The 25311-nt window shown below is 38.9% G+C and overlaps 1 protein-coding gene across 10 annotated transcripts in view; it reads left to right on the forward strand.

Annotated features, from left to right (window-relative positions):
* The window catches only part of Stxbp6 (syntaxin binding protein 6), a 234629-nt gene that overhangs the window by 141712 nt on the left and 67606 nt on the right, over window positions 1-25311 (forward strand). For 8 of the 10 annotated variants that reach the window (XM_074068246.1, XM_074068247.1, XM_074068249.1 and 5 more), the window contains exon 3: window positions 10630-10680. The exons of the other annotated variants lie outside the window; for them this stretch is intronic. In XM_074068246.1, the coding sequence (XP_073924347.1) occupies window positions 10630-10680 (51 nt within the window). The remainder of the gene's footprint in view (window positions 1-10629; window positions 10681-25311) is intronic. 10 annotated transcript variants of the gene reach the window in all.

The raw sequence follows: 25311 nt of genomic DNA on the forward strand, positions 1-25311 counted from the left end.
AAAAGAATAGTAAATATTTACTTCCTAGAGGACTCAGTGACTGGTCACAGTAGATATGGACTCCTTGTCCTGTAATAGCTTGTAGTCAGAATGGAAAATTGGAGTGCCTAGCAAATGTTAACTGTGAGGCCCTCAGAGAAGGGTCTCTGGCAAATAACTTCCCTCCTTTGCCCTCAGTTTCTTCATCTGTGAATGAAATGAGTCTAACTAAATGATTTCTAAGGAGTGCTGCAGCTCTGATATTGCTGGATTTGGTGCACACAAACACATGCACACAGGGACAGCTCTGCAAAGATGCAGCAGCATTTGTCTACATTGCTTCACCTGCTACTTTACAATCTGCAGCACCATAGGCTGGACTCATTCACAGAGTCAGGAAGAGCGATGAAGGCTGATGATGGTAATGAAGAATTATAAAAGCCAAACCACTCAGTCCACAGGCACCTTCTTAGAGAAACCTCTACAGCAGTTCCGGATAGAAAACGAGGCACTAGGAATGAAGGGACTGATTACTCTTGTTTACATAACCCCTCCTAAAAGGTTTCCTTAGCCTTTTTAAGGTATCAGTGGTCTAGTATTTATGAAAATCCCTTATCAAAACCTTAGTCTAGTATGTGTTTCGGAAATCAGAATTGTTTTTTGGTTCAGAAATGTCATACAATACATGAACTAAATTTTATATAACACCCCAGAGGTTTTGAGATAGCACCCTTTATCAAACACATTGATATTTTTATAGCAGGATTCATGAATATTCACAATAAGTTGGATAAATCATGACTGTTATTAACTCTACTTCATTTCATGATAGGTTTTGTCAACAAGTGATGATTTTCATAGCTTTCTGGATTTTGCAAAGTGGATAGGGACTGTAGGCCCAAGTAACCCTTTCTGATTCACCCTACCAGATTCACCTTCTCAAAGTGCAGCTCTGATTGTGGCCTCTCTGCAGAGACCTGTCACGGTGGTTCACAGCAAAGCGACAAGAGTACTTAGACTCCAACTAGCATTAAAGGCTTTCCATCCTGTATCTCATCCCACTGGACAGCCCTTTTCTCCTTAGGTAAAGCCGTGACCCCTTCCTAAACGCCCATTCACCTGGGCCCCAGCCACACTGTACTGCTGAGACATCCTGCAGATCTGCCTCGTCCTTACGTTTGTGTTTATCTAGTTTCTCCTACGTATGACACATTCATCCTAGTTCTCCTCACTCCTAGCCTAGCTGTTTTCTGATTTTAATCCTAATCACTTCCAAATTCCCAGTCCAGGAGGTTCTCCTAGATTTACTTGCTTTGGATTTCTCTTTCTGGGATCTGTTTCTATATTCCATGTCTTTACTATGGCACATATAAAAGACGACCTAGGTTAGAGCACTTGTGTGTGTGCATTCTGTATGAGGTCCTAGAAGAGTAGTCTTCAAATTTTAGTATACGTGAAATTCTGCTTGCTATATAGATTCCTGGGTTCTCCTTTCCTTTTTCCTAAGAGATTTATTTTCAGTAGGTTTGAGTGAGACACAGATGACTACAGATGAGCAAATCTCTGATTATTTAAACTTTCTGTCTTATCTCCTTGTCTATGAGGAACCCAACAGCAGGTTCTGTTCTTAAAATAAGGAGCCACCCAGAACCTAAAACTGAATTATGGTCTTCACATCAGTCCACACAGTACTGCCTTTATTTTTTCTTTTCATCTCATTTCTTCTCCTTTATACAATTCTATTAGAAATGGAGCTCTGCTCCATCTTCCAGGCATGTGAGGAATTTTTTTCAGTTGTGTCTTTGAGTGTGTTGTATGTGAATGAATATGACTTCAATTGTATATATGTCTGGGCCTCTGCTAGGCAGTATTTGCAACGTGGGTAGCTTGCCTAATACAAGGATACACCACCATGAATGGCTGAGTGAAACTGCAGCTCTTAAGAGAAATTAAGTGCAATGCCTAGTAACACTTCTTTTCACTGGGTCTGAACACTGGTTAGCCTGTGCCTGTTATTTAAGTAAGAGCTGAAGAATGTACCCTTAGGTGGAAGGCAAGCACATGCATTTAAATCTTCAGATCACTCTTCTGTAAAGGGACAAACTGAAAGCAACACAAGATATGAGAATTCCTTGTGGTTTTAAATTAATTTCATGGGCACAGCCAATCAGATGGCACTTCACAGTGAGAAAATCTGCGCACTTTCCTTTTCTGTATTTCTGTCTTGCTCCTTTGCTATGTTCACCAGCTTAATAATTGGTTAAATTAATATTGACTAACAAGTGTTTTGGAGAACATTTATGTGCTTATCACATGGAACATGGCTAGTGACAGAAGTGAAAACAGAGATATTAACTTGGCATTATTTACTTAGAGTATTATTTTAGAGGCCAAAACTAATACATGAGAGGTAAAGAAAAAAATAGCCAGACAGGATTGAGGCAAATATCATAAAGCTACTGAGACATGATGTGGAAGGAGTTGGAAAGATTTTCCTGAGCATAATAAAAGAAGAAAGAAAGAGTTAAAATAGAAAACTTTAAAGTTTGGAGGCAGTTATACAGGCAGGAAGCTACATTCTCCAATAGCCTTTCACTGCTTGGTATCTTCCACCTTGGAGCATAATGAAGAATTCTTTGAGTCAGGTGGAGTGATATGTATGTCCTTGACCCTTTGCCTATAAGAAACAGCGATGGGGTTTGATCACAGCTGGGACTGAGTAAGCAAGTGCTTCATTAAAGGATACCCACATGAGCAAAGCAGACTCTCAGGTGGTGAGCATAACCTCAAGATATGCAACGTGTTCTGTGAATTGGGTGATATGGAATCTGTTAGAGCTCTTCTAACCAGTGCTAAGTTTCCTATTCATGGGACACATACCCACCCAGATTCTCCTTCAGTTAACTACATTCTCTCTAGTCTACCCTGCCCTGGCTGCTTAGTTTTCCATCTGACCTAAACCCAGGCCAGTACAGAATCCTGTCATCCATCTTTTGAATATCCCTTCCTGGCTAAGTACATCTTCCCCTCTCACTTTCCCCATGCTAGAAATCTTAGCAGTGGAGTCAGTTTTCTGATTCTTTCACAGTCAAGTAATTTATATTCAAGTCAGTTCCAAGTCCTGGTCATTGTACACTGGTCTGCTTCAGATTTATAGCTCCTCTCTTTGGAGACACTGAGGTACTTTCTAAATTGGTCTTTGTCTTTTCTATTCTTTTTCTTAGAAAGTCCTCAACTCTGATAGTGCTTTTTTTATTTCTAAAATTCAAGTTTCATTATAATTCAAGATTCATTATAATATAGTCCTGCATAATTTTCTATAACAAGTCCAAATTCCCTAACATGACTTAATCCCATCCCATTCTGCTTTTACCATGCAGCCTGCTTTTTCCGTTTCCATTGTTTTGATTCTTTATGCCTATCTATGACCGCTTTGCTCTAATTTTACTCCTGTTTATATTTTACAATTATTTACATTGTATATTAATTTTATAAAATGTCACTGTCCAAAAGATGAAACAACTAGACTAGATTTGAAGCCCAGAATTACTTTACTATAAAGCCAGCTGTCCCTTACATGTGATCTTAAAAGTTGAATGTTACTAAGGTCTATTCTCTATCTTTGGAATTCTTGGGGAATGTTAATGGGAAGGGAATGTGTTTCATTCCCATTTGAAGCAGGAGTAGTTGCCCACTGAACATACCTCGTAGCCCAATTGCTCATGGTTATCATTTTATGCTGGGGATTACTCGTAAGACTCTTGTCGGAATTAGAAGTCACAGATCCATCCTTAACAACCCACATTTTTCACAGATTAGGTCTATATATTTCATTATCTAGCATTCTCAGTGCTTGGGAATTCCCAGCCTAGGGAGGCAGCACTTCCTGGGGAGAAAAAGCACAGACTGAGCCAAATGGCCTAGGTTCTGACTCCCCTTCTGCTGTGCGCTATCTGTGTAACCTTGACAAATTCCTTAATGTGGCTTCTCCAACTATAAAGTGGATTTAAAGATGGTTAGTTTTGTACAGATTAAATGAATTCAGATACTCACAACACTTGCAATAGGACCTGACACACAAACAGTAAGCACCCACCTCCTGAGGGTTAGCTGATGTATTTGTTGTTAGATCTCTTTTATTCATGTAAAAGCCAGTTTCCCTTTATCTCTATTAATGCTACTATCATTGGATCAAAATTAATAATTTTTGGATTGTCAACATCCAACACCTGAGACTCTAGAATCTACTGCTACTCCTGTGACTACAAGAACAGCCAATGGGTTGCACTCACTGCACCATACCTGGGGGTAAGAGCACCAATGCCCTCCTAGTGACTTGACTGTTGGGAAGCCTTTCTTGGGCTTACTTCCTTGCCCTCTTCCCTGCAGAGCTCTTTGGTACAGTGGACAGTGCAAAGTGAGGTTCATTCTGCTCCCAGTTCAGAACCATCAGAATTCTATTCATAGTAATTGATAGTTGAGACTCCTTTCTGTTTCTCCCCAATCCCCTACTTGGTGGCATCTTGGCAACATGCCTCACATTTGATATTCTCCCACATGGCCCCTCACAGCTCAGCAGCCCTACCTGTCTTTGGGCCAGATGGAGCCAGTGCGAGAACAGCATAAGCCAAAAAATTATATTTCAAATGTTACCATGGTGATGCCCTAAAGACACATCCCAGGATGCAGAACCAGGTTCACAGGAGACAGTATGGAAAGGGACACAGCCCCGCCTTTGTATTATTCTTCTGAAAGAATGAGGCTCTTAGTCCAAGGACTGTGGTTGGCCCAAATCAGGGTTACCTTCTGAGGATGTAGCCCTATGATTGCTTCCATCTTGGAATTACTGTCCCCTTACAAGTATAGAAACATCTCAGAAACCCAGCCCTCTGTTTACCTTGGTAATTTCTAAAGCAAAATAAATGTGGGAGAATTTATGTATATTTTGAATAAATTAAAATAATGTGGGAGAATTTATGTATATTTTGAATAAATTAAAATAATGTGGGAGATAATGTGGGAGAATTTATGTATATTTTGAATAAATTAAAAACTTACCTAAATATTTTTCTAGATAACATTTTCTAAATTATCAAAAACATGTAAGTGCCCTCAAAGCTTATTCCAGTGGCAGGGGAAAAGAATATCAGTTTTTTTTCTACCCAGTTAGATGAGATACATTACAGAATTCAAAAGGAGTTCTATGTAAATTCCCTAACGGGTATCCTTGGCATTTTCCTTTCTTCATAAGCTGGGGAGAGGATATTAAATTGATGCTGAGGGTCTAGTGTGAAATGAGAGGGTAGTCTGTTACTAGCCTCTTAGTAACACTTTTTGTGTTAGTTTTCATCACTGTGACAAAACAAGTGAGATAATCAACTTCTCTTGGAAGGGCTTATTTTGCTTCATGTTTGTTTGAGAGGTTTCAGGTTGGCCTGTTGCCTTTGATACTGTGGCAAAGCTGTATACAATGGTGTGAATACATGGCAGAAGAAACTGCTTACCTCATGGCAGCCAGGAAGCTAAAGAAAAGGAGTTGGCATCCTTCCCAGGGCACACTCCAATGACACAACTTCCTCCTGTTAGGGCTCCCTCCTAAAGGTTCTACTACTTGCCAGTGGTGCCACGGACTGGGGACCAAGCCTTCAACACATAAACCCTTTGGGGGACATTCAAGATTCAAACTATAACACTTACCTTTTAATATTCAGACTAAATGTATCCAGGATAAAAACAGAGTATTTAAGCTGTAGTTAGCTCTGATTTGTCCTTCAGAGGGCACAGCACTAAGGAGAGATAGATGCAATCTCCAAGATGATTTGCCCTATCCTGTGTTTAAGTTTGACACATTTTATTTTTGCCTAGAAGTACAAGGTCCATACATCTGTTAGAAAGACTCTGTGATTGGACATCTTTTAGAAAAAGACTCTGTGATTGGTGAAGGCAAACTCTTCCAAGGGCCTATTTAGGACTTATTTGCAGCTGCAATTAACACATTGTCTAAAGGTATCTATTCACAGATGTTATTAGTTTCTCTTCAAGAAATCAGGGCATAACTGAGCAGGAGGAAAATATGGAATGCAAGAAACAGATATTGAACACTGGAGAAGCAAAAAGAAGTCTTGGAATGAGAGTCAAAATGGAGCCCAGGGAGGATAGTAATGCACTGGCATAAACAACTTGTCTGCCTGGAAATGGAATTCTACCCTGATACTCGACTGATAGCTTAGCTGGGTGTGGAATTATAAAGGAATAAAGGTACAAATTTTAAATAAAAGATAGGGCCAATCAACTAGGGGTTTCAGTCCATCACTCCACAGGACTGCTCCTTCTGGGGATAGATCAGGGATTACTATATTCTGAATATCCTATTTCAGTTTATTTCAGAGGACTAAAACTTCCTTTGAAATGTTCAAAGTGTTGTCCCTTTGTAGTCTAGATTACAGTAGTACTGCTGAGAAGCCCAAAAGGATTCTTTACAACTTTATTTCCTTCTACTCTGAAAGCTTGTAAGATCTTTAAATACCCAGTGTTCTGCAATTTCCTAGTGATATATCTACAAGTTATCTCCTTTCTTCTATTATACCATAACTTAATGAGCTCCTTTAGTATTCTTTGAAAAATTTCATGTACCACCCCCCCTCCTCCCAGCCCCATGTTCTTGTGTTTTTTCTCTTTCACTTTCTTTCTTTCTCTCTCTCACTCTTTCTCTTTCTCTTGCTCCTCTCTTTCTCTCTTTCTGACTCTCTCTCTCTCTCTCTCTCTCTCTCTCTCTCTCTCTCTCTCTCTCTCTCATCTCTCTCTCATCTCTCATCTCTCATCTTTCATTTCTCACTGTGCAGCCCACACTGGCCTCAAACTCACAATGCTCCTGCCTCTACTTCACAAATGCTGGAATTACAGGTTGCTCACTACCATGCCCAGCCCCTTGTTCCTTTTATATCTATTGTTCTTTTTGATAGTTCATTGTTCAGATGTTGCTGATCTTGTGGATAGTTAGCTCACATACATCGCACCATCCTTCTAGTTTATCCTTGGGTGCTACAGAGACCAGAAACTAAATGTTATATTTCCTAGGCTCTTCTGCAGCTCATGTTCTAGACATAATTTAGATTCAGCAGTACTCCTTATTATCTTCTGGCAGGCATAGCCGTGGAGGCTTTTCCCTGGGACAGCATTAGCAGATGCACCAGTGTTCAGTCCTAGCTCTGTGAGGGGCAAGAAGCAGGCTGTTTGCCATCCATTTCGGTCCTATGAATTGTGGCAAGCACAACCCACCCAGCTTTGCAGCCAGCAGCCATAGCTCTGAGGCTTTCCCTTGGCAACAGAAACGAGCTTTTGGAGTTGGCAGTAGTTGTGACAGTTCCTACTTAGGAGGCAGGCAGTCTTCTGGTGGTAGAACCCCCCATGGTCTAATTCTCTGTACAGTTTGAGAGCTATACTAAAAGCACATCCCAGTGTCCGTCTGTCTGTTTAACCCTTCTGGAGAGTATGTCATTTAATGTATTGTAAGAAACCATTTCTGCTAAAAATAAATAACACAGGTTCTTTTCACAACAAAGGACCCTGATCTGTATCCTCTTGGACTTATTTCTGTAATTTGTTTCTACATTTTTTTCTTTCTTTCAATGCTCTTTTTAGGAGCATACATATACATATATGCATGCTTTTTCTGAATTTTCTTAGACATCTTGTTATTGTTTATGAGGGCATTAGTGATAGATTTATTTTTTTTTTTTCTTCTCTATGCCTAGTCCCTGTTTTCTCCAAGTTGCGTTTGACTGTCTGTTTAGGTCTCTAACTTTCATATACTATAGACTTGGCTCAGTGAGCTTTGGTTGTCTGCTCAAAGTAGAATTTTAAAAGCTGATTAGAAACCCTGAGTGTGAGTTAGGTTTCCTAAGTGCCTCACTGTAAGATGATTTTGGCTATACTGCTTCATGGGGATACCTTGGATGTTAGCATCTGTGTGACTTTCTTTTGGTCCAGGGTAGATTCCCCAGGAAAGGATTTTCTGATGTTCTGCCTATTAAAAAAAAAAATCAGACTTGCTCTCAGGGTTCTAGGAGCTGAGTCCAAAAAAGAGGAATGAGGAGATTAAGCATAACTATGTGAATCTTTTTGTGTGAGGAAAAAAAAGGTTTTTTGTTTTGTTTTTTAGTGCCTTTCCCCTACCCTAAACTATGTCTGGTACCAAAAGGCCTGGAAAAGGCAGGTACCCATCTATCAGAGCAAAGAAAAGGACTAGGGTATGTGAATGCTTTTGAACAGACTTTCAGCTATTTTTTTTATTTCAATTCCATCTTCACTCCTCCTTCCAGAGAGACCTGATGCCTAAAAACTCTTGGCTTTGAGAGGTTCTCTTCTGTACATTTGGTTGCTTTTTGAGTTTTCCCTATTGCCAACTTAGGTTTCAGCCTCCCTGGTCCTATCTAGTTAGTAGCCACTTGTCCACGTGTTCTTATCTTCCAAGGCTTTGTGGATGTTGTATTCTTTTCCATTTCGTTTGTTTTTGTGGATTTGTCTCTAAAACACAACCTCCCTGTTATCATTTTAGTCAATTTAAGAGACACTGCAAGTCAAGGTGTGTGTATGTGTGAAGATGAAAATTGGCTAACTTTCCTATGAATTGTGAGGCATAAACGCTACTGTATTGGCTTTGCTTTGCATATCTTTACTTGATTGGTTGTTAAAATTAGTCGTGTGTGCCTATGTGTCTTTAAACTGTGTGTTGTTAAACTTAGTTGTGTGTGTCTCAGCTCAAAATAGAATAGAGAAGAACTAAAAGAAAGAAATTCTGAATGTCCTAAAATATACACTGATTTTTTTCTGACACTGCTAGTAGGATTGCTTTAAGCTATACTAGCACCAAAAATTTGTCCTTCACACTGATTGGAAAATACTTAGTGGGAAGCATCTGCAGCTGACTTCTCTGACTTAAACCCCTAGTGCAGGGAGAGGGGTAAGTTGTTGGCTTTCCTGTACTATGTTTTATATGATAGGAATTTGCATTTGCCACTCAAACAACATGCTTTTCTGGCATTTACAGTTGTGGCATTGTGGCAAATCAAAAATGATTTGCTTGAGTTCAGTAAAACTCTTCACATCAGCACATTCTCACTGCTCTTCAGTCCTGGTGCCTACAGCAAAGATTTAATAAGCTCTGTTTGCAAAACAAAAGGAGAAAAAGGGTAATGCCTCATGGAAAGCCTGTTAATGCTTTTGACCACTAACTGCTGTATCCAAATATAGATTTTAGGAAGAAGGGCTGAAGAGAGTGAGTTTCCTCTCAAACAGCGCCCTTTTTATTTTTGCTGTAAGGAGAGAGATTAAAATTGAATGATGGATGTGGAATATATGAATAATGGCAACGTGTGCTAAATAAGTGTTTGGTTTCATTTGAAATTCCTTAATTTCTAGTGATTATAAATTAGCAGGTTTCAGATTTTACTGATTTCAAAGAAAACATCAGGAAGGATATATGACTTACCTTTGCACAGTTAAAAAAGCTGTATTGAAATAAAGCACCAAAGATAGAAAAGCAGTGTGGGTAACACGACAGTACAGGAGGTTTGTCATCAAGACCTTAGCTGTCAAGACCACATAAACTTGAGGAAGCAAAACAGCTCAACTGCCAAGATATGTTCTCATTCATGCTTGGATCCCTGACATCACTTAGGGTGGGGCAAAAACTAGATAAAACTGTAGTTTCCATGTTAGTTGTTAGAAACAGAGCTTAAAGGGGTTTCATGTCTTCGCTGATATGTTGGCTGCTTCTTTGAGAGGGCACAAGAGGAGATGGTGTAGTTTAGTACAGTCGGCCCTCCATACTGTGGCTTTACAACTGTGAATTCAACCAACTCGGTCTGAAAGTGTTTGGAAAAAAAAAAAAGTATTGAATCACACTTAGTATGTACAGACTTTTCTTGTTATTTCCTTAAAAAGACAGTGTAACAATTCTGTACATAGCATTTACATTTATGATGTATAATATACAATCTGGAGATGATTCAAAGTATGTAGGAGGATGTGATATGTTGTAGGCAAATACAACTTTATGTAGGAGACCTGAGCATCTGCTGGTTTCCATGACCAAAGGTCTGGAACCTGGCACCTTCAGATACCGAGGGAGGACTGTGGCTTGGAGTGAAGAAAATAGCAAGGCATTCTACAATGCGTGACTAGAGTTAGGAAACTTGAATTATAATCCAAATTTATCTACTGCCTAGTTTTAAGTCCTTTTAAATTGCTTTATTTTAATTCTAACATAGCTGAAAAACACATGGCATGAAAATGAAGTGCTTTAGAATGGCAGTGTTACTTCAAGTCACATGTAAGTTCAAGTAGCATAAAGTGTTGGAGAAAAATCTTTAAAGCTAACGTGAAATAACAATCATAAAAGTAAATGGAATTATTCAATCCACAGGGCAATTGATACCACCAAATTCCAGAGTAAAAATAGCAAGAAAATCTAATGTGAATTATTGATGAGTTCTAGATATCAAAGACTTCTCAGAGATAATTATTAAGATAACCAATATTTATTATTTGTTGTATGTCCAACCCTATAGTAAAGATCATTAAGTACATTATTTATGATCTCTGTGACAACTTGGATTTATAGTTACTGTTATCATTTGTATTTTACAGATAAGAATATGAAGGTACAAATCACCTCATCTGAAGTCGTACAGATAAGAGGTAACAGATCACTTGTAGCTGGATCTGTTTAACAATTTAGGAGGCAAGGATGGGGAATATCAAGGTTCAAGTCCAGCCCAGGCAAAAAAGCTACTAGGACCCCATCTCATCCAATAAAGCTGAGTGTGTTGGTACACGTGTCATCCTAGCTATGTAGGAAGCGCAAACAGGAGGTTCGTAGTCTAGGCTGGCTTGTGCTGAAATGTGAGACCCTACCCCAAAATAGCTAAAGTTATTGGTTGAGATGGGATCTCCCTAACTTTTTGCCCAGGATAGCCTTGAACCATAATCCTCCCAATCTCCACATCCTAAGTAGCTGGGATTACAGGTGTGAGCCACCACATCCAGCCTTCCTTTCCAGGCATTGTAGAGATCCTGAGGTGCCTCTATTTTGCAAGCATGCTCAACCTCACCAGTTTGTCCTGTGAACTTTGAATATGCCAAATCTTGACTACAGGAAAATAAACTCTCTATTCAGGACACTTATTTTGGAGATGGGAAGGCTCACTATGACAATGAAAACTGGCTTTTGCCAGCTATATTGGGAGAGCTGTCCAACATCTTAGAAAATCTCCACATGCCAAGGTACCAGATGTACTTTTTATTTATTTTTTTTTTCATTTTTCTTTTATTATTCATATGTGCATACAAGGCTTGGTTCATTTCTCCCCCCTGCCCCCACCCCCTCCCTTACCACCCACTCCGCCCCCTCCCGCTCCCCCCCTCAATACCCAGCAGAAACTATTTTGCCCTTATCTCTAATTTTGTTGTAGAGAGAGTATAAGCAATAATAGGAAGGAACAAGGGGTTTTGCTGGTTGAGATAAGGATAGCTATACAGGGCATTGACTCACATTGATTTCCTGTGTGTGGGTGTTACCTTCTAGGTTAATTCTTTTTGATCTAACCTTTTCTCTAGTTCCTGGTCCCCTTTTCCTATTGGCCTCATTTGCTTTAAGGTATCTGCTTTAGTTTCTCTGCGTTAAGGGCAACAAATGCTAGCTAGTTTTTTAGGTGTCAAGGTACCAGATGTACTTTTTAAAGCAATGTTCTTGAGTCAAAGTAAAGAGTAGAAATGACATGAAGACTTCTTGGCGCTCCCAGATTTTCAAGGATACCACAGTAAGTTTTATTTTAGCCTGAGCAAGGCAGGTTGAATAGATCCTTGAGACAACTTGACACTCTTTCTAAATGGGTACAGCCCCATGGTTCTTGATTTTTCCATGGCTAGACAAAAGCAGAGCACTGATGGGGAAGCAGCGGAGTTTGTCTTGGAAGTACAGATATCTAAGGATCCTAAATGAAAGCAGATCACATTTCTCTTCTGTGACCAAGAGCCAGGTCCATACATTTCTGTATGTGGCAGGAAGAATCATTTGTTTGCTTACATAACATGACTGCCCACAGTACAAAGGCAAAGCCATGTCAGGGCAGTGAGAAGCTTTAGAATTCAGTGTTTGTGTGTATTTCTCATGGGGCAAAACCAGGACAATGGAGGGCTTACAAGTGATGTAATAACAAATATAACAGACCTGTGTACTTTACTGAATACATGCATTTTCTGGAAAGTTGATACTGAGGATTGATTTGCCAAGGCATTCAGTGGAGACATGGGGAAAATCACAGGGTATAGTCTTCAAAATGCCATGTCAGCCAGGGCTGCCCACCTCATACTGACTCTTGGCTCAGCTGGGCAAAGCTTTGGGTTTTTTTATTGCCTTTAGAAAGAAGAGCTATTTTAGAATTGTTGTCCTTTGGGAAATAAGTCAAAACAGAATTTCTTCAGTGTGACCTTGAAATTTAAAACAAAATTTGTTGATTCAGAAACAGAAGTATTGGTACTTTCTGTTCCTGAATTTCCATTGTGAATGGAAGGTAGAAATTAGGAGCTGTTTGCAACCAATCTTCAGGTTATTTTATCCAAAATTCATTAATATTAGTTTTGAAGCTAAGGTATATTTTAACATAAGGAAATTGTTCCTTTTTTCTGGTATCCCTTTTAAGGATAAGATTATCTATAACCTGTCCCACTATATAGAATATATGTGGCTGATAAATCCATTTAATCTTGACAGCTTACCAAAGACTTGTTTTTCTTCTGAATAAGATAGGTCCTTTTCGCAAAGATAGCTATGCAGTTACAAACTAAAAAGTTATTATGAGATTTCTTTAAAAAGGGAAAGCATCCTTTAATAACAGATTTTTTTTTTTGGTTTTGCCCTGCCTTTCAGCACAGCTTATTATTTTGTTCTTTTGTTTGCCAATTATTTAAGAGCTTGTGCTGTAGGAAAGTTCCAATTCAAAACATTTTTTAAAAAGCATTCTTCTTTGAGCATCGTCTGGCATTTCCATTAGCTTTTGCAGAAGAATCCAGGGGGATTTAGATGCTAGGGAAGAACAAATAACTGGTCAGTAAGCCAGTTCTCAGAACCAGAGCGGCACACAGGAGACTCCACTGACTAACTCCAGGCCAGCAATTTCAGCAGATCATTTTTCTGTAATAAACTGAGTATTGGGGGTGTTTTCCACCTTAACTAGCAGTCTTCAGAAGTATTCAACGTGGGAACTCAAGGAAATAGGAGGTTCCCTTGCCTAGCAAGTTCACATAAAGCAGAACCTTCAGGGTTGCAGATTTAATATTTGAGTGTCACTCCTGACACTATTCCATGGAGCCTTTCCCAGTGTTCCAGTATATTATTCTATTCATATTTATAGAAAAACCCAGAAGGAGATGTAATTTGGGAATCGCTTTTTGGTAGTAACATCACCTGCAAAGTGCAGTGGTATATAAAAAAAACCCTGTAGGTAGTAAAGGAGTGAAAAGATATGAAAACAGTGGTCTTGGTTTTTTTGTGGTATCCCAGATCATGTTTTTTAAACAGTATAATTTTTATTACCAAAATAATAGCAGTGTCCTTCATGGGATACTGGAATACAAAAAAGATATTAGATAAAAAGTAAGGAAATAAGAACATACTATGGATTTAATTATACTGTATTAGTATGGATTAATTCATTGTGACAGATATTTCCACCTAATGGAGCAATAGGGAAAACTGGATAGGAGGTACAAAGGAGTCCTCAGCTTTTCACATTTTCTATAAATCTCAACCTATTCCAAGATAGTTTATTTTTGTACATCTTCATTATGACATTTTCATCCCCACCACTATCCTCTCTTATTCCTCTTCCCAAATAGTCCCCCTTCTATGTTCATTTTTTTTAAATCTAAATTACACCTATAGAGGAAATACATTTGTCTTTCTGGGTCTGACTTCACTTAACCTAATGATCTCCAATTTCATCCATTCTCCTTCAAATGGTATAATTTCTTCTTCTTTATTGATGAATAAAACTCTACATATATCGCATTTTCTTTATCCACCTAGGTTGATTCCATAACTTGGTTATTGTGACTAGTGTGGCAATAACACGGGTTGCATTTATCTCTGATGGATGCAGACTTAGATTCCTTCAGATGTATATCCAGGAGTAATATAGCTGCATTATATGGGACTTCTGTTTTTAGTTTTTGGGTTTTTTCTTTCTTTTTTTTTTTTTCTTGAGGAAGCTCCATACTGATTTCCATAGTGGCTGGACTAATTTATACTCCTACCAACAATGTATATGGGTACCTTTCTCCCTACAACCTTGCCAGCAGGATACTTAACTTAAAAAAAAATACACACTTGCAAAAAATTTGGTGCATTTAGAGACGCAAAAATGTTCAGAGGAACATGGTATTTGGGGGGACATTTACGTATTGGTTAAGTTTGTATATTTTATAAGTATTCGATATATATGCATATTGTTTCATAATTTCCTTTTCTGAGTGAACATATTTTCATGTCACTAAGTATTTTATAGCCTCATAATTGTTGCACAATATTCAGTGATATGAAAATATTGCAGAATTTGTTTAGCCAATCTCTTCTTATTGGAAATTGAAGTTATCACTCATATTTCATTATTATAGAAATGCAGTGACTTAGCCATGAAATTCAGGCTTTGTTCATATTCACTTTTGTTTCCTCAGGCGAAGTTTCTAGAAATGGAATTACTGGCCCAAAGGATATGTGCAGTTTTAAAAATGTCAATAGGTTTTTGTTATGTAAATTTGAGTAACATCAATTAGAATGGATTCTGTATGAGGGATTATATGAACAAATGAATTTATAGTAGTGACCTGGTAGGCTAGAACTAGTTAGTCAGGAAGCTGGAGACATGCAATTTAAAGCTTTTGTTTCCTTATTTTAGAAGTCTTGCTGAGAGTGAGTAGGGATAGGTAGGGAACTGGAAGAGAAGAGCTAAATAATCAAAGCCCCTGTTGGGGCATGTGAAAGAGTGCTGAGTAGATGCAGGCTGGAGCAGGCTTGGCAGGAAGAAGTGTTCTGGAGACAGGCAGTGCAGGCTGGGAGATTTCTCTCCCTCTGTTGAGTTCTAGGCGGAGGCCCAGCATCTTCAGATTAGTTAACTTGGGGCCAGGCTTCATATGCATGGGATGCCTCCCTTTATGCCCAGTCACCCTGGAGAAGGGTAACTATTGTGAGCAGTGGCTGCTTCAGATAGTTGCCTGTCTTGGTAGGTTAAGATATGTCAGACAGTGAGGGGACAGTACTACCAAGGTAGAGGATATTAATATCCTGATTTCCACTCCTCACAGTGTGAACCTCTAACATCCAACTTGGGGCAAATTGGAATGGATATTCCCATGACAGCACTGGTATATCTTCTCCATACACCTTTCCTACAGCTGACCACTAGCTCATGTATGTACACTCCCTCTCTCTTTCCCACCCTATTAAAGCTACCTTGCAATAATGCTCAGAGCTGTGACTATTCCCAGCATTGCAATTATCCTGCACAAGCATCAGTCCGGATTATCAACTTTCAAAAATGCATCTGTACTTAAATGTATACCCCTGTAATCGCAGCATTCCGGAAGCTGAGGAAGAAGGATTGCAAGTTTGAGGCCACCCTGGGCAACATAATGTCAACCTGTCTCAAATAACAGCAGCAAGAACAATTAAGCAAAAAAGCATCCATGTCATTATTGGGAACAGTCTGCAAGTGATTTCCTAGTCTGTCCCCTTAACTTCAGGGAGTTTAGGTAAATTCCTTTCAAACCCAGCAGCCTCCTGTCGTGAGTGTCTGTAAATGGACATTAGTAGCAAACCATGTTTCTGTTTCCACACATGCTGAATTTGTGAGTGTCATCTCTGTTGTTTTGCACCTGTCATTCTTAACATTTTGTCTTGTTTCAAGTGTTTTACTGCTCCAAAGTTTAAGTGCCTTTTCATGTTTTGAATGAGGCTCATACATTGATTTGAGTTCTTTTCTGAAGTCTATTCCCTAGACAGGGATTTGCTTTTCTGCCATAACTTGAGGACTATTCCAACATAAACTACATCTGCTGACTGTAGCCCTGGCCACCCACCATGGCCTTGGGAAAATGAAGAAATTCAGGAATTGATTGAGTTCCAAGAAAGGTGTCCAGAGCACTGCCTCTGAGTCTCACCCTTGAACTAGTGGCCCAGGAACACTTTGTACAATCCGAACTTTTCCCTTTGTTCCCATTGACTTATTCTGCTAGGATTTACAGAAAAGCCCAGAGGGAGATGCAGTATTTGGACCATATTACCTGCAAGGTACAGTGGTGTAGAGGAAAGCATGTAGGTAGTAAGGGAGTGAAAATAGTGTTCTCAAAATAATACAGTAGTTATCTGAACAGTATCCTTGCTTTTGAGATTTTCAAAGAAGTGATAAAATGCTCTTTCAGTGAATAAATGTAGAAAAACCTATGAAACATGAGTCATCTAACCTTTCAGAAATTAGAACTGCCCCTCCCTCAGTGCTACTTGGCTGTTTTCTGTCCTCTATCTGTGCTTCTCCTTTTCTTTAGAGGACCATGGTATACAGAATTAAATTAACGATAATCATTGGTTTTACTTGTTCTTGTCATGGCCCACTTTTTTATTTGGTAATTTTTATAAAAATTAAACTGGTAATATGGTAATAAATTAGTAAATTAATTGATTGGTAATATGGTAGTAATTAGTAAATTGGTAATATCGGAACTGAGCTGTTTCCATATTTTTGTTTCTTTGTCTCTCTTTTCCTTCCAGTTCCACATTCAGAGTCCAAATTCCCAGCACAAGACAGTGGGAAACAGTGAATCACACACCTAGGCTGCAGGTCCTGCCCCAGGGGCATGCTACTTCCTGCATATTTCCCCATTAATTCTCCCATACTGTGCTCGTGGAACCTATGATAAGCCCCTGTTATAGCTATGGCATAGGGTAAATGTGTGGATGTGAGCTAAGCATTAATGTACCTGTCCCCAAGGAGTTGCAGTCAGTTTTACATTCTCATTGGAATTTTCAAAAATCTTTGATCCTGTCTCCAGTCATTGCATTTTTTTTTTCCCAAGGCCAGGAGCAAATTCCTAGTAGTTCCTAGTTCAGGAAACTTTCCACTGGCTCCTCTAGGGAATATGGTGAACAAGTAGTAAAAAAGTTTGTTAGTGTTTTCAAAGGCACCCCCCAGCACAAAGATGAGTTAGAACATGACAAGGAGAAAAGACAAATGTCAGCTCAGTCACATCACATCTTAGCCTTTCCCTCAGAGATGCAGGCAGACTCTTCCCAGAGCACATGCTGTCAAGCCAACTGGTGAGAAGAGATTCACTGTTTAACAGGTGAAGAAAGAGTGCACTAAGACAATAAAAAGTAATGAGGAAAACAGTCATCACTGCTCACTCCCTGTTAGTGGTAGATGGGGAGCAGGTGGCCCGATACCCATAAATGGGGCATTTCCTGCCCTTGAGAGCCCCTCAGGCACTGCCCTGCAATTGTTAGGGAATCATCAGTTCTGCTTGGCTTTTTATTGTTCACAGCTCCTGCCAACCAAGATATTGTTTCTGTTCTGTTAAAACAGTGCCTAGAGCTCAGGGAAAGAAAGGCAATGGGGAGAGGCAAGAAACATTAAAAGAAGAAGAAGAATAGGGATTCTGTTGAATTGTTTGTACAGTTCCTCTCCTTTTTTGCCCCCTCATCTTGTCTTAAAATAATTGGTTTGAGGCTGTAATAGAATTGCTATCAAATAAGCCCTGAGAATCAGTTATTCTGGATTCAAGAAGAAGGTAAAAGTGTACCAAATGCTATCACGACATCTGAATGAAAGGAAACATTGATCCATAGCCAAGAGCCAGCCTGAGGTAGAAGAGGGCAAAGCATTAAGTACAGAACTCTATTCTTACTTTGTTCCTTACTTGTTCTTTAAAGAAGGAAATTCCTGTTATGATTACCTTCTTTGTATGATAAGCACACATAATATGTAGGGCTGTAGAGAAGTGACAGATAGCCATAGCAAAACCAGTCTTACATATTATTTTGTATGAATTACTATTAATTATTTAATATGAATGATTAGCTGAGAATAGATGGAAATTACCTCTTAGTCTTTAAAAGGAATCTATTTTCTTCTCTACTTCAGTGGTCTGGCTCCCGTAGTTTAAATTTACTTAGATATTAGGCATTTTAAACATTTTCATTAGTGTATATTAATTGTACAAAAATGGTTTCATTGTCACATTTTCATACATGCATATAATGTAGCTTGATCATATTTGCCCCCATTGTCCTCTCTTATCTTCCCCCCTCCTCCCCCACCCTGTACCTTTCCTTTTCCCTTATTGTCTCCCTTTGTTCATGTCTTCTTTTGTTGCTTTTTAAGTCTAGATTCCACATAGGAGAGAAAACATGTGATACTTGTCTTTTTGAGTCTGGCTTATTTTGTTCCATTTTGTGGCTGAATAATACTCCATTGTGTATATATGCCACATTTTCTTTAGCCATTCACTTATCCCTCAGTGATAAGCACCTAAGCTGATTCTGTGACTTGGCTATTGTGAATACTACCATGATAAACATGAATGTGCAGTTATCTCTGTTATATGATAACTTTGATCCCTTGGTAACATACAAGAAGTGGTATAACTGTATAAGTTAGTTCTAGTTTTAGTTTTTTGAGGAACCTCCATACTCATTTCTGTACTGGGTAGACTAATTTGCATTCCCACCAACAGTGTATAAGGTTTCCCTTTTCCCTGCATCCTTGCCAGCATTTGTTTTCTTTTTTTTCCCTTGATTGTTGACTATTTTATTGTTGCTTCTTTTTATACTTTTTTTACAGTTCACATATTTTTGTTCTTTTGTAGAATTTCAGTAGTCTTTCTTATGTTTACAATTTAAAATACATCTGAGGCACATGGCTGTTCACGCCGAAGACTGTCTAATGAGAACTTTAAGTCCTGTAATGTTATGGTTGTCCTTTCTTCCTTGGTTTCACTGCCGCAATAGTAATCATAAGCAATGACCCCGTATTAGTTTATATTGCCCACATAAGTAGTTCAAGCAGACATTGAGTCACCTCTGAAAAAAAAGGCAGTTATTGAGTTTGAATAAAACAGAAGACCAACTGATAAGGACCAAGATGTGTCTTGAGAATGAAGTTTCAGAAAAGTCATTAGATAATTGAATTTAAGATTTCTCAGAGCCCTGGATCAGGTATCTGGTAGGATTGAAGGCCACATATAGAATTTGTGGTTAACACAAACACTTGGAGAATTTGATATATGAAAAAGGTAGTATTGCGAATTCATGCAAAAAAGCTAAACTGTTAATAAATGGTGTTAAAACAAATTGAATTTCAATCTGGAAGAAATAAGATTGTATGCATGCCTTACACTACTCATAACTTCTAAGTAGATAAAATATCACAATATGGAAAATGATATCAACAAAATACTTTAAAAGTATGTAAACATTTTAAAGTATTTTAAAAATATTTTAAATGATTTGTTTGGAGTAAGGAAATAAATAACTATTACTGAGAATCTTGAGACCATAGAAGAAAGATCAGTGGATAACTATTTTTTAGGTGTATAACAAAGCAAAATTGCCAAAATCTCATGGTATAAGTCAGCATGAGTCAAAAAGAAATAATAAGATGAGAGAATACTCAAAGCACAGTTTGTTTCCTTAGAAAAGACCTGCAGAAATCAGTAAGAAAAAGATGACCAGCATTATAGAAAATGGACAAAAAAACACAAACAGGTGATTCATAAGAATATAACTACAAATGGACCTTAAACACATATAAGCCTCAGTAATAGTAAGATGCAAATTTAAAGTACACTGGCATATAATTTCTCATCTCTCAAACTGGCAAAAAAGTAGCTTGACTGTACCCTCTTGGCAAGTGCATGACGAATAGATAGCTTATAGATTTCTGGTGGGAGGGCACAATGTTACAATGCCTATGGAAGGCTGATGGCAATGTATATTAAAATTATAAATTCATTGCTCTTTGACCATGTGATCCAACCCAGTTCTGGAACTTTATTCTCATGGCATACTAGCAAGATATTAATTCAGCATTGTTGGTGATGGTAAAAGATTGGAAAGCACTCACTGTCCATCAAGGTGGGGGCTGCAGGTTAAATAGTTCATATGTCCTCAGGATGGAGTATGTGCAACTATACAAAGAAGGAAAAATACAATAGAGATACCTGTATGCCCATGTTTATTGCAGCAGTATTCACAATAACTAAGCTGTGGAATCAGCCCTGGGGGCCCAACAGCAGATGAGTGGATAAAGAAAATATGGTCTATGTATACAGTGGAGTTTTATTCATCCATAAAGAAGAATGAGATCATTTTGTTTGTGGGAAAATGGATGGAAATGGCAATCATCATGTTAAACAAAATAAGCCAGACTCTGAAAGACAATATTGCATGTTTTCTAAGACAAATATTGCATGGAATCTAGAGGGGAAAAAAAAGACATGAAAGTAGAAGGTGGGCTAATGGGAGAAAAGGAAGGGGAGTAGAGGAATGGGAGAGGGGGATAAGTGAAGTTAAAAAGGAAGTAAATATGCATGCACAAAAATGTCACAATGAAACCCATTATTTTGTAAATTAATATATACTAATACAAAGAATTTATGAAATTGGATCTATCATTCTCAAGAGTACCAACATATAATTTTTTTTAAAAAGAAAGTAAACCTTTTACCTTTTGTAAAAGAAAGGGAGGAAATAAGAATATTCGTATGTGTGTTTCCAGACAAAGAAAGAAAGAAAGGTGTGTAGGATGGCAGGGAGAAGGAAGGAATAGAATATATGGACACAGAGGTGGGAGTACAATGTCTTAATGTATTGTCTTTAATCATGTAAATGTATTAGGTATTTAAAATTAAATACATCTTTGAAAGAATAAATAGTGAGCAGGCACTGGTAGTATTCATAAGTGACTTTGAGGTCTTTGGGAATAGGCTGTCACAAAAGAGCCATTCCATTCAATTAGCAGACGTCCAGCCGACTGTCTTCTGGATGCCCCAGCGAGAGGCCGGATTTCTAATGAACTCACAGATGCTCTTTGCTGTTTAACCATGCTATGTGAATAAAGCTCATACTTTTTGGTATTCCCAATAGGCATAAGCAATGCATATTGCCTATCAGCCCTTTGCTGATAGGCTGCATTGAAGTGAACACTTTTAAGTTATACTTTTGTAAAAAAAAAATAGAAAAAAGAAAGTCATTTGAATTTCTTCTTTTGAGAAAGTTCTGTTTAGTTCAATTGCCCATTTTTTTATTGGTTCATTGATTTTGGGGGAGTTTAATTTCTTAAGTTCCCTGTATATTCTGGTTATCAGTACTTTGTCTGATGTGTAGCTGGCAAATATTTTCTCCCACTCTGTGGGTGGTCTCTTCAATTTAGAGACTATGTCTTTTGTTGTGCAGAAGCTTTTTAGTTTTATGAAGTCCCATTTATCCACTCTTTTTCTTAGTTTCTGGGCTGCTGGGGTTCTATTGAGGAAGTCCTTGCCTATACCTATTACTTCCAGAGTATTCCTTGCTTTTTCCTGTATTAACTTCAGAGTGTCAGGTCTGATATTAAGGTCCTTGATCCATTTTGACTTGATACTAGTACAGGGTGATAAACATGGATCAAGTTTCAATTTTTTGCAAACAGATAACCACTTTTCCCAGCAACATTTGTTGAAGGGGCTCCATCATATATTTTTGGCGCCTTTGTCAAAAATAAGGTGGGCATAGCTGTGTGGATTCATATCCGGATCCTCTATTCTGTTCCTCTAGTCTTCATGTCTGTTCTTGTGCCAGTACCATGCTGTTTTTATTGCTATTGCTTTGTAATATAGTTTGAAGTCGGGTATTATGATACCTCCAGCATTGCTCTAGCCATAAAGGAATTGCAAATCAAAATCACACTAAGATTCCACCTCACCCCTGTTAGAATAGCCATCATCAAAAACACCAACAACAGGTTGGTGAGGATGTGGAGAAAAAGGAACCCTTGTATACTGCTGGTGGGAATGCAAGCTAGTGCAACTGCTCTGGAAAAACAATATGGAGGCTTCTTAAAAATCTAAAAACATAGTTCTGCCATATGATCCAGCAATCCCACTCCTGGGGATATACCCAAAATATTGTGACATAGATTACTCTAGAGACACCTGCATACCTATGTTTATTGCAGCACTATTCACAATAGCCAAGCTATGGAAACAGCCAAGATGCCCCACTACTGACGAATGGATTAAGAAAATGTGGCGTTTATATGCAATGCAATTTTACTCAGCCATGAAGAAGAATGAAATCTTATCATTCTCAAGTAAATGGATGGAACTGGAGAACATCATCCTGAACGAGGTTAGCCAGGCTCAGAAGACCAAAAATCATATGTTCTCCCTCATATGTGGATTTTAGACCTAGGGCAAATACAGGAATGTTGTAGGTCTTGGGTCACATGCTAAAGGAAGAGCACATATGGGAGGTATGGGGAAAGGTAGGAAACCCAAAACAGGAAAGTGTTTGGTGTCCCCACTGCAGAGGAGCTAATACAGAAACCTTAAAGTAACAGAGCTGTCAGTATGGGAAGGGGATCAGGAACAAGTGAAAAGGTCAGTTAGAGATGAATCAACTTGGGTTGTAACACACTTTGTGCATGGAAGCAATGCTAGGAATCTCTCTGTACAGTTATCCTTATTCTCAACTAGCAAAAACGCTTTGTCTTTCTTATTATGCTTATGTCTTCTCTTCAACAAAATTGGAGATAAGGGCAGAACAGGTTCTGCCTGGAAACAAGGGGGGATGGTGGGGAGAGGGAGTGGGTGGGGAACAGGGGGGAGGAATGGCCCAAACAATGTATGCACATGTGAATAAATGCATAAAAAATTTTTTTAAAAAGTCAAACTTAAAAAGTAAAATATTTTGATAATGGCTGGCGTATAAGAAAATTTAAGAAACCAACCTAACTGAACATCTTCAGCTCAAAACACTAGTTAGCTGTGTGTTAAATTGTAAGTGCCAAAATCTGTTCACTTTCCATTTGCATCTGATTCATCATTCCTCTAATTTTTAATGTTCTTAAACATTACCTGTTGAAGCTGTTAAAATCCAGTGAGTGCCTTTGCATACCCAATTAGATGCCCAATTACCAATTTTAAGCTCTTGAGTTACATTTTAAAATGAAATGAACCCAGCCCTGCAGTTGAATTGTTAATGGTAGCAGATCTCAAGGGAAGTGATACTAAATGTTGTCACTCAGAAACAGTGTTCCCACCTTTTAAACAGAAACGCATCCTTGCTGCTTTAACACCAAACCTCATGTGCTGTCCACACTAGTGTGGGTTAAAGTCTGGATTTCCTTTGAAGAGAAGGAAGAAGATTGAGGGCAAACAGAAGTTCTCAGAGCCTGGGCAGGGATACTGGAATCATTTCCTTTTCGAAAATATAATAGTGTCTTTGTGTTTAAGGCCAGGAAGCAAGATCAGGAACCTTGGTGTTCTGTTCTTGAGTGTAAATATATATTTAACAAGATTACTTCCTAAACATTTAGTTTGAACATAGAGGAGTATCCAGGATTCTTGGCCAGGATATGAGTTGCATTACGATCCATCCCAGGTCAAGGAAATCTAAAAGAAATCAGCTGCTCTCTGGTTGGCTTTATTTCTGTACATGTAAATGGGTCCTTCTTAGGTAGTAGAGCCCAACTTTTGCTATAGAAGCACAAGGGTGGTCTGAGGGATGGCCTCTTTCCTTGATCCTTTTTAGTCCTATTCATCCTTCTGGCCACAGCTGAAATGATACTTCTCCCATAAAGTCGATGATCTGCTTCCACCAAAACCCAGCTCTCACCACTCTCCCCCATTCCACATGGTATGTGTTCTTTTCCTCCTCCAGATGCCTAATTATATGCTTTCTGACGGTAAGAAGTATGCATTGTGATATTTATCATATCTTGCCTATATTTTAGCACTTAGGGACTTGCCATTTTTCTTCTGAAGTAAATACTTCCTGAGGAGCAGGCCTGTTCTTGAGTCTCCTGGTGGTAATTTCTACCCCTCAGATCATCCCCTTTTTCCACCGTTACCCCTTGTATATCACTTTCCCTTCAGTATGCACGCAAAGTAAATATCTGTTGAATGAATGTTATTAGTGCCTTTAGATTTTTCCAGAAGAAAAAAAAAATAGTCACACTGCTTTATGATTCAAGTGTTGGCAGTTTAAATTCCTCTTAAGTGAGACCAAAAATTTACATAAATTTCTGATACTCAGTTATGATTCTCCCCAGGGGAATTTAGGAAAGTTATGAGGATAACATTTTGCCACTCCCAACAGAATAGCTTTCACATACCATGAAGTTCCCTTCCTGCCAAGAGATTTTCCCTCCCCACTCCTCACCCCAATAGGTCACCAGCCATGCAAAGGGAAACAGCAGATGTCTTTAGGTCTCTCAGATGAATCTTTGAGCAATGACTGGGTATAATGCATTAAAGATACTCTTGTGTATTGGTCAGCTTAAATGAGTAGATGTTTCACATGCTCTGATTTATTTGGAAAGAAGGGACTTTCTACTTTCATTTATAAAATAGTTTGCTATATTTGTTTCTCATTCTATTAGTGAGGCATCTAGGCCTGAGAGAATGGGTATCTCAGTGTGCAGTAAGCATATGCTGAAACTAGAGTGGGCTCCTAGTGTCCTTCTGGTCTAATTTCATTTTACAAATGATGAAATTTGAGTTTAGACTCAGACAGGAAGAGAAAAGTCTGAAATGCCCATAAACAGGTAGGCGGAATGGGCCCAAGAATCCCAGTCCCCTAACTCCCAGTCCAGTGTGTTCTCTCTCTGTCCCTCCCTCCCTCCCTTCTCTCTCTCTTTCTCCCTTCCCCTCTCTCCCTTTCTTCCTCTCCCTCCCTTCCTCTCCCGTTCTCCCTCCCTTCCCCTCCTTCCCTTCTCCTCCCTCCCTTCTCTCTCTCTTTCTCCCTATCCCTCTTTCCCTCCCTTCTCTCCCTTTTCTCCCTCCCTCCCTTCTCTCTCCCTTTCTCCCTCCCTCCCTTCTCTCTCCCTCCTTCCCTTCTCTCTCCCTTTCTCCCTTTTCCTCTCCCCCTCCCTCCTTTCCCCTTCCCTCCCTTCTCCTCCCTCCCTTCTCGCTCCCTTTCTCCCTGTCCCTCTCTCCCTCCCTTCTCTCCCTTTTCTCCCTCCCTTCTCTCTCCCTGTTCCTCTCTCCCTGTTCCTCTCTCCCTCCCTTCTCTCTCTCCCATTT

This window comes from Castor canadensis, chromosome 3 (genome assembly GCF_047511655.1).
Source record: "Castor canadensis chromosome 3, mCasCan1.hap1v2, whole genome shotgun sequence".
Taxonomy (NCBI): Eukaryota; Metazoa; Chordata; class Mammalia; order Rodentia; family Castoridae; genus Castor; species Castor canadensis.